At 36.2% G+C, this 13,187-nt stretch overlaps 1 protein-coding gene across 6 annotated transcripts in view; it reads right to left on the minus strand.

The window, feature by feature from the left end:
- Positions 1-3,224: 3,224 nt before the first annotated feature.
- The window catches only part of LOC106893367 (mitogen-activated protein kinase kinase kinase MLK4), a 41,622-nt gene continuing 31,659 nt past the window's right edge, over positions 3,225-13,187 (minus strand). For 3 of the 6 annotated variants that reach the window (XM_014951287.1, XM_014951289.1, XM_014951294.1), the window contains 5 exons: positions 11,939-12,079; positions 11,249-11,399; positions 10,094-10,188; positions 7,491-8,276; positions 3,225-6,443 (listed from right to left, as the gene is read on the minus strand). In XM_014951287.1, the coding sequence (XP_014806773.1) occupies positions 6,019-6,443; positions 7,491-8,276; positions 10,094-10,188; positions 11,249-11,399; positions 11,939-12,079 (1,598 nt within the window). In that variant the 3' untranslated portion in view covers positions 3,225-6,018. The remainder of the gene's footprint in view (positions 6,444-7,490; positions 8,277-10,093; positions 10,189-11,248; positions 11,400-11,938; positions 12,080-13,187) is intronic. The other 3 variants (XM_014951293.1, XM_014951295.1, XM_014951288.1) reach the window with 2 other exon arrangements.

Here is a 13,187-nt window from a genome sequence, read left to right on the forward strand (position 1 = left end):
TTTCTAGGAAGTTATTCAGGAGGAAAACTTGAAGTAACTGTATAGTTTACCCTAGTAAAGAAAAGAATGAGATGGAATATGATAAACCTAGAGACTGTTGGCAATAAGGACAGAAACAATCTGTTCCCTTGTCATTGCAAGTAAGTACTTTTCTCATGGATGAGCCATGCTCTTGGAGCATTAGCCAAGCCAGTGCCATAAAAAACTCATAGTTTATGACACAGTGGAAAAACTTCCACTTAATCATGTTTGGCAATGCACAACTGCAAAATTATTCTGCAGTGTATTCTACAGAATCAGCCTTTTATTCCTTAACAGACAAGCATCAACAAGTCAAGCAACATATCTGTGAAGGGACTAGGGTAAGGGAACAACACTGGTTACTCCAGGTTTGACAAAAGGAGGCCCCTGGGAAACAGGATAGCCATCTCTGTTAAAACATACTGTAGCTTTCCTCAGAACAAACACTTACCTTAAACCTCCTTTCTGAGCCCACTAGCACATCTAATATTAGAAAAAACTCTTAATTGCATCAGCCATTGAATTACTGTTATGAGAACTGGTGAAGAACAGAAGACCATAAAACTGATTTTTTTTTTCTTCCTGATGCTTACACACGCCTATAAACATGGAAGACCTGCTGCACACTGAGGTGTTTTCACAACAGGGGATCACTGCTAAAAAGACAAAATGAGCAAACATCTTGATAGTGCCTCCTACCACAGAACAGAGCTGTTAGATGAAAGCTGATTGATCCATGGGATCAATCTGTCCTAAGAAGTATTGAACCAGGACCCTGGGCATAGTTCCAGAAACAGAAACAGGCTTCAGAGAAACAGATGAAGAAAAAGACCCCAGAAGCACAGCTGCACTTGTGAGAAAAAACAGATTTGAGTCAAGAGGGATGCTTTGCCTACGTCCACTACAGCAGAGAGAAGCCATTTTCCCACCCCTCTTTGTGGTAACTACACTGATGCACACACCCTGAACAACATCAGAAGAAATCGGCAGGACATCTTTTGACATCATCCACAATGTGAAATCAAGGTTCAAGCATATTGTAAATGAAAAAGGGCAATAAATAACTGATCTCTAAAATACGGTCTCCTGTACACTTGTTGTCATATCTGTTACACCATGGTGAACCAATACTTCACAGTTTTGATCCTTTGAGTTCCTTTCCAAGGAGAAAAGCTAACTGGCTTGCATTACAAGATTTAGATATTGATAGATTTCCATATGCAGTGTGTGCATCATTAATCTCACTGCTTCGCACGCTCAGTCCTGAAATGCCATTTTTAGTGTACTTGATATTACAATGAAGGCTTTTGCGGATTACAGGATCTCCTGGCTTTTTCACTGTTAGCAGCACGATAAACTTGAATTGGACTATATAGAGAAAAGGAGAAAGTGGAGACAAAACTTTCTTACTTGGGCTTCTTTTCAGCTGCAACCCAGCTTCATCCTATCCTGACTTACACATGTATTCAGAAAAAAATTCATCAGGTATCAAAAAAAGTAAAATTCAAAACAAGTACTACAATCATTGCAGACAAAAATTGAGGTAATTCTTTTTCTGTAAAGCATTCACTATATATATTCATACTATATAGACATTTACACAGCGCTTTTTATCACAGAACTACCTTCAGCAATATTTTTTGGAGGACACATAAGCCAGATGCCCCTATTCGCATCACATACAGCTAGAAAGGGGAAGCACTGTCCATTCCTCTTCCTTCAGAATCCTGAAAGTGTTAAAAAGATGGTAAGGTAAAGGGGGAAAAAATACTCTAGGAGCATGGTTACAGCTACAAGAGAATCTATCTTTCCTTTTAGTATCTACAAGCACATAATCTGCAAATTTTAAGAGCACCCCGACTTTCTGGAAGGGATTCAGAACCCTGTTGTTGTTTTTTTTTTTAAAAAAAAAAAGTCTCAGGCACACTTTTCTTCTAAATATACTGTGAAATACCCAGTACAGCCGTGGAAACAGGACCCCATGGCAGCTCTGTAGGCCTGATAGAAGAATATATTATGTAAAGCCCCCCCAAACTTACTAAAGTGACTACAGGTGATGACCTCATGCTATCACACTCTTAATATGCCTTACATAGTTATCTAGTGTGATGTCACTGTAGACAATATCTATTCTTTACATCTTCTAGCTATAGATAATGACAGTACGGCTTTTCTTCTTAATGGCCTGGTTCTATAAGCCAACAGAATTTGCTTAACCAGAGAAGATCAATCAATAGCTAAAAAACCCCAAAACTTAAAAAACATCTGAAATATATACTGTCAGTGGGTCTACACTGACTAACATACAATAAAAAAAAAAAGGGATCTTGATACTGATGCTCACAGGCCATATAAATATTTGTTATCTGGCCCGCCTCACTGAAAGCTCCATGCAGGCATGTCTTTACAAGATTGGGCTTACAGCTTTGAACTTTGTTGCACTGCTACAGACTTTGCTCTGTCCTGCAAAGGACATCTCCCACTGTGCAAATGGATACTTCCTCTTCTCCACACTGAAAGAGGGGCTAATGTAACCATGGCATGATGAGGGAAGAGGGAAGTTCACAAAATAAGGTGTTAGAAAATATTACAAAGTACTGGCTTCATTTGCCTAAAAAAAACCCCAACCAAACAAAAAAACAGAATACCAACACCCCCAAACCAAAAATCCAACAAACTGCCCCCCCCCCCCAAAACCCACAACAGAAGCATGTTATTCCTTACCTGTATTCTTGATGCTGAATCAGATGCAGAATGTATAAAACAGAATACCCACCCCCCCAAACCAAAAAACCAACAAACTGCCCCCCCCCCCCAAACCCACAACAGAAGCATGTTATTCCTTACCTGTATTCTTGATGCTGAATCAGATGCAGAATGTATTTATAAACACTGGTTTGTCTCCTCTAAGATACCCAGCCAAAATTGTAAAAGCATCAAAAGAACTATTATGGTCACATGAAAGAAAGAACAAGCTTCTACCATATGTTTCTGCCCACATCAATTGCAAAAAATTACAGGAACATTCATGTTACTGTACTGGATAATTAATCTTAAAGTAACAATTACATTCTAATGTTCCAAGAACAGGCAGGCCATAGTCTATAGTTCCTGGTTATTCACCAGAGAACTCCTTTGTACATATTAAGAAGGCATTAAAGTATATTTTTCAATAAGATTCAGGTCACTTTGCAATACAGTAGCTACAAAATATTTATTTTTTAAATAAAAACATTTAAATCATCAGGTTTTGTAAAACAGCAGTCAAGTGTTTATCTTAATCTTTGTAGTGTAAGCACCTTCAGTATTATGCTAAAACAATCAACATAAATTATTATTTGGTCAGGCTATTAACCTACATTGAAATAAATATACCTTTAACCAAGACAGATCACTTAATACACACCAGGTTCCCATACCTTTACAGAAAGTTTCTCTGGTGACAAGTGAAATACAGACTGTGAAACCATGATTGCAATATTTTTTTCTTTTTCTCTTTCTAATTTCAGTTAAGACTGGCCTATAATTTTAAACTATATAAAAAATAATTATAAAGCGCTATAGACTATAGCTTAAAAAAACCTGCATCACATAAGAGAAGTATTTGAGATGGCTTACCTAAACTGTCTCGGAATACAAACACCTAAATTAATTACAATGTACTGGGCTGGTCATATTATAAGTCCCACTTTTGTGGGAAATTACCCACTGAACAGGAAAAGAAATCTTTGTTTAATTACAGGAGAGATAAGCCACTGATAAGTGAAAACAATACCATTCACAATGGACTTTTTATACTGACACTATTGATTACAAAACATTGGGTGCAAAATTCAACATTCAAAATTATATAAACCTTAAAAGTACAGAAGTTTACAAGAAAAAATACTTCAGCACCTGAGATTTTCCTGTAGAAAGCCTAACAGACATACTTTCTTCAGAAACATGTAATACAATCAACTCCTTTTCTCTCAGTATTACACAGGAATAATTGATCAAGAAAGAGTTGAAATATACATAATGCTCCAAAATTCTAATTAAGCCTTGAAGATAAATCTGCTGTTAAGCTCTAAGCAAAATTTGATCTGTGTGCATTACCTAACTGATTTTATTTTATGAAAACATTTTGTATTAAAACTGGAATAGACAATCTATTAAAGTGTTCTGACGAAATTAAAGAAAAGACAAAGAACAGTATGAAACTTGAATCACGTTGACAAAGAAATAAGAATACTGAAATAGAAACAGGTTCAAACAAAATGTAATAACTTAATCTGCTGTGCAAGCATTTAGTTTTACAGACAACTAGTGGTTATGTCTTTACTTTTGGTAAACTAATACTTTAAGGAAATCCTTTTCTGTTTTCACTTTGAGCTGGGAAGTTGCATTTTCTGTGTTCTGCTCTCTGATTAAGACTTGATGATTTTCTATGTATCTGTCATCCCCAACACAGCCACTGTGCTGCACACCAGTCTTGAACAGGAACTTTCTTTTTTAATCCCTTGGTTTTGAAACTTTAAGCAATTGTGTATTCTATTTGACAATTGGACTTCCAGAAACCAGAGCAAAGGTGAAGAAAACACTTAAAACAAAGGTCTCAATAAAACAGTGTTCTGATGGAAACATGTTAGTTTTATTCTAACATTACCTAATTTTATTTATGAAGACTATTTAAGTGTCGAATGATATGCAAAATTGAGACTTCAAATACTGGATTATGAGGGGTAGTCCTTTAATTCAAGAAATGCTTTTATCAGGGAAAGTATACTGTGCATTTGGTTTTATTTAATCCCTTAGTGATACTGAAAAAATTAAACTATCAATGTTATCAAGGTTAAGTGTTCCTCTCTCCACAATTAATTACTTGGAATCTTCTGGAACTTTTCTGTCACTGAAAACCAGTCAAGCATATCTTTTCCTTTAATTCCTATATGTGAATAACGGGGCACTCAATAGTAACTTTAGGAAGAAAAGCTGCAAAGACTATACTGAAAGACTTAGTATTAAATTATTGCAGTCTTAAAATTTGAGTGCAGTAAAATGCACCATTGGCTCACTGAAAACCAAAACCAATCATCCTTAAAATCCATCATCTTTCCTCAATACAAGGTGCAGCAGAGTTTAAAAAACAAGAAGGGGGGCAAACCCCTCCACCACAAACAAAAAAAATCCCAAACCAAGAATATTGCTTTCAGTGCAAACAGCGTAGTCTTCAGAAGGTTAACAGTACAAATATTTACGTTCCAGTGTATCCTTACCTACAAAGAATGTTTCACATTATAAAGTATGTCAAATACCTTTAATCCAATCGCAATACTGAAGTGTACTTCTCAATTGAATATGGTGCCTGAAACCTAAGTGTTTATACAAGCAGTGTAACTTTCTGGAGAAACTAATGCACACAGTTGAAAGTTCTCACAAAAACCAAGGGCAAAGACTGTGAATTCAACTGCTGGTCCTTAACCAACTTCAGTATCGAATGCCAAAAAGTAACCAGCTACTTAATGAGGAGTGAACAGAGCCTCCCATACCAGCACCTTACCTTAAATCCCCTGGCCCCCTCCCTAATTCTACAGGCCACAGAGGCAAGCTGCAGACAACTTCTTAGGCAAATCTCTTCTTGATGGAACACAATCTTCCTGGATGTTGTTCATTTTGAAAATGTGCAAAAGTTAAATTTCAAGCAGAACCTCTTAAACCTAAAGAAAAATTCTGTGGCGCTGCAGAGGGAAGTGGGCATGTTATTTTAGTTGTTAAAAATATGAAGTTCACCTAGAATACTATTTTGCAGCATTGTGCTTTAAGAGTTACTAGCTAGGATTCCAAGGAACATTTGAAAAAGGCACCTACTACACTTTCTTAATTAGCTGCCCATTTTAATAATTTTGGTACTATTTGTCACAGTACATCAGAAAACAGCAGCACAAAGCATTAGATGGACAAGAATTTTATATTTGTTCCCCTTTAAAAAGCAAACATTTTCAAAATGAAAGGCACTCACGACAGAAACTCTCTCTCCAGTTCATATATAGATGGCCGACAAGTTTTGCTCTTCATTCTACACAAAGGCACAGTACAGTCTCTGTTTTGACCTTCCACATCGATATCAAGTAATGAGGGCATGTGGCAGTTAGTTCTTTCCTCAGTATCTGGCAAGAAGTTAACATCTGGATCTACATTGCCCTCTAAATATTCGGAGTCTTTAGAGTTTGGTTTAATAATACGTGGAATAATCTGCCATGCATCAATTTTATTTCTTAGAGAAGAAGGTCGAGGCCTCGATATAATATTGACAGTGCTTTGCTTTTCAGTTGAAACACTGCTGTGATTGCTACTTCGTTGAACAGACGTAGAGTGCAGACTTCCAGTAACTGATAGAACTGGTAACGTGGAGACATCATCGGTTGAAGCAAATCCATTAGCTAAGGGAAAGGAAAGGTCAAACAAAAAAAGACAATTTAACTATGTAACTTCTTGATTTCTTTGCCATTTGTAAAACTGGGTTGCCATAAATACTAGTGGGGTTTTTCCCAACCAGAAAAATGAAGAGGCTCTTACATTTGTGGGGAATCTTCTAAGAGAGGACCAGCAGTGCTCAAATAACATTTTTGCATCTATACTCTCTCCTTGAGGCCACAACAATTTATTTTACTGCTCCAAAAGAGTTCTAGAGAGAAAGCACTAACTACCCAGAAACTGGATGAATGTTAATATTGGAATAAAGCCCTACAAATTAGACCAGTTATTATGAGTAATTACACGCGCAAAGAGTACCATGGAGAATATTACATGTAAGAACATCAGTATTGAAATTTAGAATTTTTTTTCACAAACTCTTTAAGCTTATCCATTTACATGGAGGCCAGATTTAAATACTGGTTTTTATCTTAAATTTTTACCAACGGCTTAACTTAAGGACTTGTGGAACTTGTGACATAACTTCTAGCTCAGCACGAAAATTAAAACTTACCAAATTTATTTTTCTTGAAGTTAATAAACGTGCAGTACTAAAATGATGCTCGCTCACTCACTCACCTATGTGGACTGTGAAACTCTGAAATAAGTGTACTCTCAGTCTCACAAAGTCCACAACTACATAATGCATGCTCCTCACATGGTTCAGTTTATTTCAGCCATGATGCTAATAATGTACATTTCAAAAGCAAGTTCTCACCAACATGAAAGGACCAGGGAAACCTATTTTTGCCGTACCTGAGAAAAATAAATAAACCATCTCTTCCCCCTTAAACCTCCCTACTCACATTTCTAACAGGACATTACTCCAAATGCTGGCAGTTTATTCAGGGTTGAGACAGAGAGGGCCTACCAACATACACTCATGGTGACTCAGCTAACACATTAACATTGTAACAAAAATCTTAGCAACTCATTAGTGAATGACTAGCTTCCCTATAGTTTCTGTTTCTCTACTTAAAAATTTCCTATATTTTAAGTTCTTAATCACCCACCTGTGGTCTGAAAATTGTTGCCATCGGATAAGGTTCGTCTGTGACCCAACACACTTAACTTTGTTGAGGAATCATTTGGCACATTTTGAGATTCTTGTTTCAGACCAAGATTAAAAGGCTGATTTTTCAATTGTGTAGAAACTGTCTTAGGAGCCAGCTGCGTCCTTTGTTCTCTCCTACTCTCAGAAGTTTCAGATGAAAAGTCATCAGTGGAACTACATGGACCACAATCATTAAGCACAGAGCTTACAAACGCATCTTCACTGTCAGACTGAAGTAGGCATTTTGTGGAAATGGAGGGCATAGAGAGAAGATTCACAGTATTTGCAGCTGGATTTAGGGATGGAATACTCATTTCCTCTTTCTTGGACTGCAGCCTTGTAGGGCTGGCACTCCTGCGAAATTTTGAAGCACGCTGAAATATTCCATCACGCTTCTTCTTCTCATCTTTAGGCAAGAGTTCATCTGGGCCCTGCGATTTGTTCAGCCTTCTGATATCTAAGCCCAGGGCAACAGATGCAAGGAGGACAGCACACCCATACAGCACTGAATCGGTCTTCTTTTTCTGCGGTGTCCTGCTCAGACTGTTTGTAGGTGTCATTTGAGGAGTACTATTTGTAGAACTGGCAGAGGTTCCTTCTTCAAAGCTCTCATGCTCTACTGTATTCTCTCCCTGATCATCTTTCCAAAGAGGTAGATTAATATAGGCCTGATTCGGCAACTTAATTGGCTTTGGTCTTTTAATGTCCGAACCTTCAGGGAGAAGTTTCTTATCAGTACAGACACCTATAAAACATTACAGTACACTTTAAGAATGCAATTTGGCTATTTTGCTACCGCATGTCTGCATATTTACACCACTATTTCCTTTCACATGCACAAGTATTAATCTTAAGGTACAGTGTATACGCCCCCTTTAGATGTAGTCCAAAGCTCAGAGACTCACATGGTAAGATTCAGAAACACATTCTAACTCTCAACCTCTTCATGTTCTCTTGATAGTCTTTAAAATAACAGAAGTGCTGCTTTGCTACAATTTCATCTTTTTAGCATCCCAAAAGCAAACTCTATTAGAAGCAACTTGCCGATCAGTCTTCCTGACTACATAAGCTAACTGTAAATAAATTATTTCACATCTGAAAGACATATCTTTATTTTAAGAGAGACATAATGTAGCTCCAAACCTTCATGCACTCAACACAACTGAAGAGTACATACTGTCTTCGCATTTTATGTGATATTTGAAGATTTGCAATATTTTGGTAGTGCTTTTCAACTAATATGGAAAATATTTCTGTTTATGAATTACAGCAAAGTAATTTACTATGCAAACTGCCAGATAATATCTCAAACAGATTCTTTACAACTTTTTCAATTAATCTGTGTTCCAAAATCCAGTGTGTTACTAGAAATTTTTCCAATTAATACATTAGGCCACGGTGGTCCAGAGTAAAAAGTAAATTTGAGATCTCACATGTAATGACAATTAAAATGGATGGTATAATTTGTCTTACATGCGTTGTTTAACTATAAACTACTGAATGTTATAGAATAAACACAAAATCTTTAAAGTTCAAATATATAAACTTGTATAATCTTCTCTGTATGTAGGGGTTTATAATTAAGCTAATAAATCTATAAAACTACTATTTGTGAAGCCTTGATTTATACCTCTACCAGTATATACGAAGATGAAAATGCCTTTTTCCTAGGGAGGAAAAAAACGTGCAGCAGTGTCCAAGCAGTTTACCATTTCCTCTTCCAGCTGGCATAAATCTAGCCGCTGGTACAGAAACCATGTTATATCACAGTTTTTTTCCTGACACTGGTAACTGTTTTTTTTTTTTTTTTTAGATAAGAATCTGTAGTAGAGAAAGTATGTGCAAATTTGAAAATTATTATGAATATTGTACAGTCATAGTACATTATAGTAGTAGACAAAAAAACAACATACAGCTATTATGTTCTTTATCCTAAGAGGCTTAACTATGTTTTCCCTTGTGATCTATCTGCAAATAAATGCTGCCTAAAGAAATTTAAGATTTGAAATTTTTTTTTTTTTTCCTTGAGTATTTAGAGAATAAGTCTCATTTAAAAAACAAGGAACTAATATCTGGTAATACATAAGGGCTTACAAGTTTTTAAACAACTATGCATTTTTTTAACAACTACGCAGAGCCCACTAACAATAAAAATCATTAAGGATCATTTAGATATCAAGACAATTACTGATTTAGATATTTCGTTTTAGAAGAGGCTAAAATGTGGTGCCTGCAGACCTCATATACAGAGCAGCCTGCAATATGAGTTAAGAAAAACATATCTCTATGAGGTACTGTTCACGCACCATGTATATTTCTTGGCTGCTAATGGTGGAAATGTAAAAATGTTAACACTTACAATATTCATAATAATTTTCAAATTTTTCCATTAGAAAGTCCATTTCTTTAATAGATAGTTTTTTGCACAGAAGAATAATTTGTAGCACAACTACTCTTCTAATAATCTGCATTGAGGAATTGAAGCAATACAATTTATAACACTGGAGGGTAGACTTAATGCCATTATATGGCAACTTTCACTTTCTCAAAAATAGCTCTTACCTTGGTCCACAAATAGGGAAGCTAAGGGAACACCCTTCTGATTTTTCATTAGAAGTGTCGACCAAGGGTTGCTGCCATCTGAAAGGGGTCTTATTCTGAAATAACAATAGTTATTTTGATATTACAGAGTATGCCATGCTTATATACACTTTGACAGAGTACTAAAACAGCTTTCATTTTTAAACTATAAACATGTAGTACATAACTCGAAAACAGTAACTTTCCCAAGGCAAAAAAATTGTATGTAATAGCACAGAGTCATATGATTGTAAATTGATGTATGCCTTATATCAGGTATTCCTTAGATGAAAGTTTCAGGCCTAAAAAGAAAGCCAATTGAAAAAGGGCCTTGACTACCCATTGAAAAACTGAAGTTGGTTCAAAACCTGGGCAACAGTTTCACTGCGAATAAATTATTCACAAAGAAATTATGTGAATATTGTAAATTAATTAAACATAGTGACTTTAAAACATACAAAAATCTCATAAAGCCATTTTCAATAGATGGTCTGGAACCAAGGACTGCCACAGATAAATAAGTGGATGGCTCTACCAAGCAAAAAAAAGGTGCTATAAATAATTATATATACTGCAAGAAACAAGGAAAAGGATCTCTTGTTTCAGAAAAATTGTTAATCTCCAGTTTTGAGGAATCAAAAAAAATAATCTGAAAGTGTACGTGTCCAACTGGTTTTCAGAATCCTTTCACCCTGAGCTTGTCAGTGTAAATGATGTTGCTGGTGTGACCTGTTCTTTGCGTATACAAAGTCAGTCTTGCTGAATCATACTGGAAGCACCTACTGTGGGCCATGCTTGTAGTGCCTCAACTCAGTGTGAGGAAGGGCAAGAAAGAGAGATAGGCCATGTCTGCTATGCATTAGTAGCTCAGCATCCCAGTATGTTCCAAGTCTCAAAAACCAGAGATAAAGGGTAATAGATAGGATCCAGTAAAACTTTAAGTAAGTGTATTATTTTCAAGTCTATGTGAGGGAGCTCTTCATTATTGATGTAATTCCTAAATTAATTAAAAGGTAGGGCTGAGTTCTAGCTTTAACTAGAGACTGCAGGACTTCTCTCACACGCTATACCTATGTTAGTGATTCAGTTACCAAGAACGCTTAGTATTATCAAACAAACAAAATGTAATAGACATACTTGTCCTTACAATCTGCACGATCCTTTGTTTGAACTGAGCTTGGTCCCCACGTACAACCTCTCTTTTTAAAACTCCTCTTCACATCTTCAAACTCTTCTTGGTGATAAGTTGTGCTCCTTCCCCAAGTTCTGTTGCTTTCATCTGAAGTTACTAGAGATTGGATTTAAAAACATGAACAAAAAAACCCTACACGTAAATAGTATTTCTAAACCCAAAATATTTTGACAGAACAGATTATTTTCTCCACTGCAAAACCATTTTGACACAGAAACACAACGAGCAGTAGACAAAATATTTTTTCTTTTACAAAAGCAGGCACGCAAACTGCACCAGTCCAAAAAGATGAGCAAGCAAGAAAAACAATTCATGAGCTGATAAGAGACCCAAATGAAAGACAAAGCAGCAAAAAAAAATAATTAAAAAATCATATTGCTCATGCTTCCTTTAACTGAGAAACTTATATTTAGATAATTCAGACAAGTGAGCTAGACTGAGCACTTAAATTCCAATGAAGAAAATATATGTTGTGGAACAATTGCTGTCAAATGAAACAGAATATTCCAATTGTGACAATGATTAATATTTTCTTTCTCACTACACCAAAACAAATTATACTTTTAAAGTGCCTAACCTTCATTAAATGCTTAGTCTGTCACTGTCTCAACTGTTTCATTAAACAGAACCAGCACCTTTGAAACATAATGAAATCTTGCCTTTTTTCATAACCCCACTGGGAAGTTCATATTCACTTGTGATATCTACATCTTGCTGGTACACATATACACTGTTTCTTCGGCCATTAGCTGTGTGTGTATCTGTTTTGGGAATCACTGAGGAAAAATTGAGAGAATGTAGTACAGATCTTAGTCAAGTTGATTTCAGAAACGGAACTGTTTCCCTTTTTATATTTTTATCTTTGGGTGATAAAGCCCAGATCTATAAAGGCACTAAGCATCTTTTGATAGTGGGTTTTTACTGTATGGTTTAGAGGATCCTCTTTCTATGACCAGACTCAGGCAAGTAGATTTTCATATGTAACTAACTGGAAAAGCAGCTTGCTATCAAGGTAGCACGCTTACAGCTATGATGGAGAGACCTTGAAGAAAAACAACGCAGCCAGTTGTAACAGCATGAAAAATGAGGTGCCATTTTCACGCCCGTGGTTCTTCTGCTTCCACATTACACAGGAGCATGGTACTTCTCCTGCCTCACCACACACCTTCTCCCCAGCACAGCTTCCTCTCTAGTACGGCACTCCGCCTGCCTTCTTTGCCCCAGCATTTTCTACCACATGCCAGGACCTATGGAATATATATCTTACTGATTTTCTGCCTCTCTTTAAAATATCTTCCAAAATCAGCTGGATTTGTTCTAATAATGAGATTTACAAATAACTATATTTTTGTTAAAAAACTTTTAGATTTGGAAGCTAGACTCGCTCATGACAAAGCAATCAAGTAACCAATTGCTAGATCTGCCTGTTCAAATCACCTGTATTTGAGCAAGTCTTATTGAAACAAAGGCACTTTGAAGTTAAATCAAGATAAAACATTATTGTGGGAAAGAGAATTTATTTTGCACAGGTGCAGATGGGCGTGGAAGCTAAATTGTTTCAGCTAGATACTCCTGAGATATCTGATAAGCTGTTAGGTTAAGCCTAGGGATCCAAACTCAGAAACAGAAACGTACTACTTAAAGGAGAGCCTTTATGTTGTCCTGTATGTTCTAGTCCTACAAATACAAATGCCTGCTCAAATATAAAAAAAAGAAAAGAAAACTTCCTAGCGGCACTAAGCACACATGCAAGGAGTGGCACTGCTCTAGCTTATGTAAGGCTGTGCATTTTAAAAAAAAACCACTAACCCTCCAGTTTTCTGATAATTGCTTCATTTCCAAGCATTTCCATACAGAGCAAGGAGAATTAAAGATAAATAAGAC

Source organism: Calidris pugnax, unplaced genomic scaffold (assembly GCF_001431845.1).
Source record: "Calidris pugnax isolate Ruff unplaced genomic scaffold, ASM143184v1 scaffold24, whole genome shotgun sequence".
NCBI classification, from domain to species: Eukaryota; Metazoa; Chordata; class Aves; order Charadriiformes; family Scolopacidae; genus Calidris; species Calidris pugnax.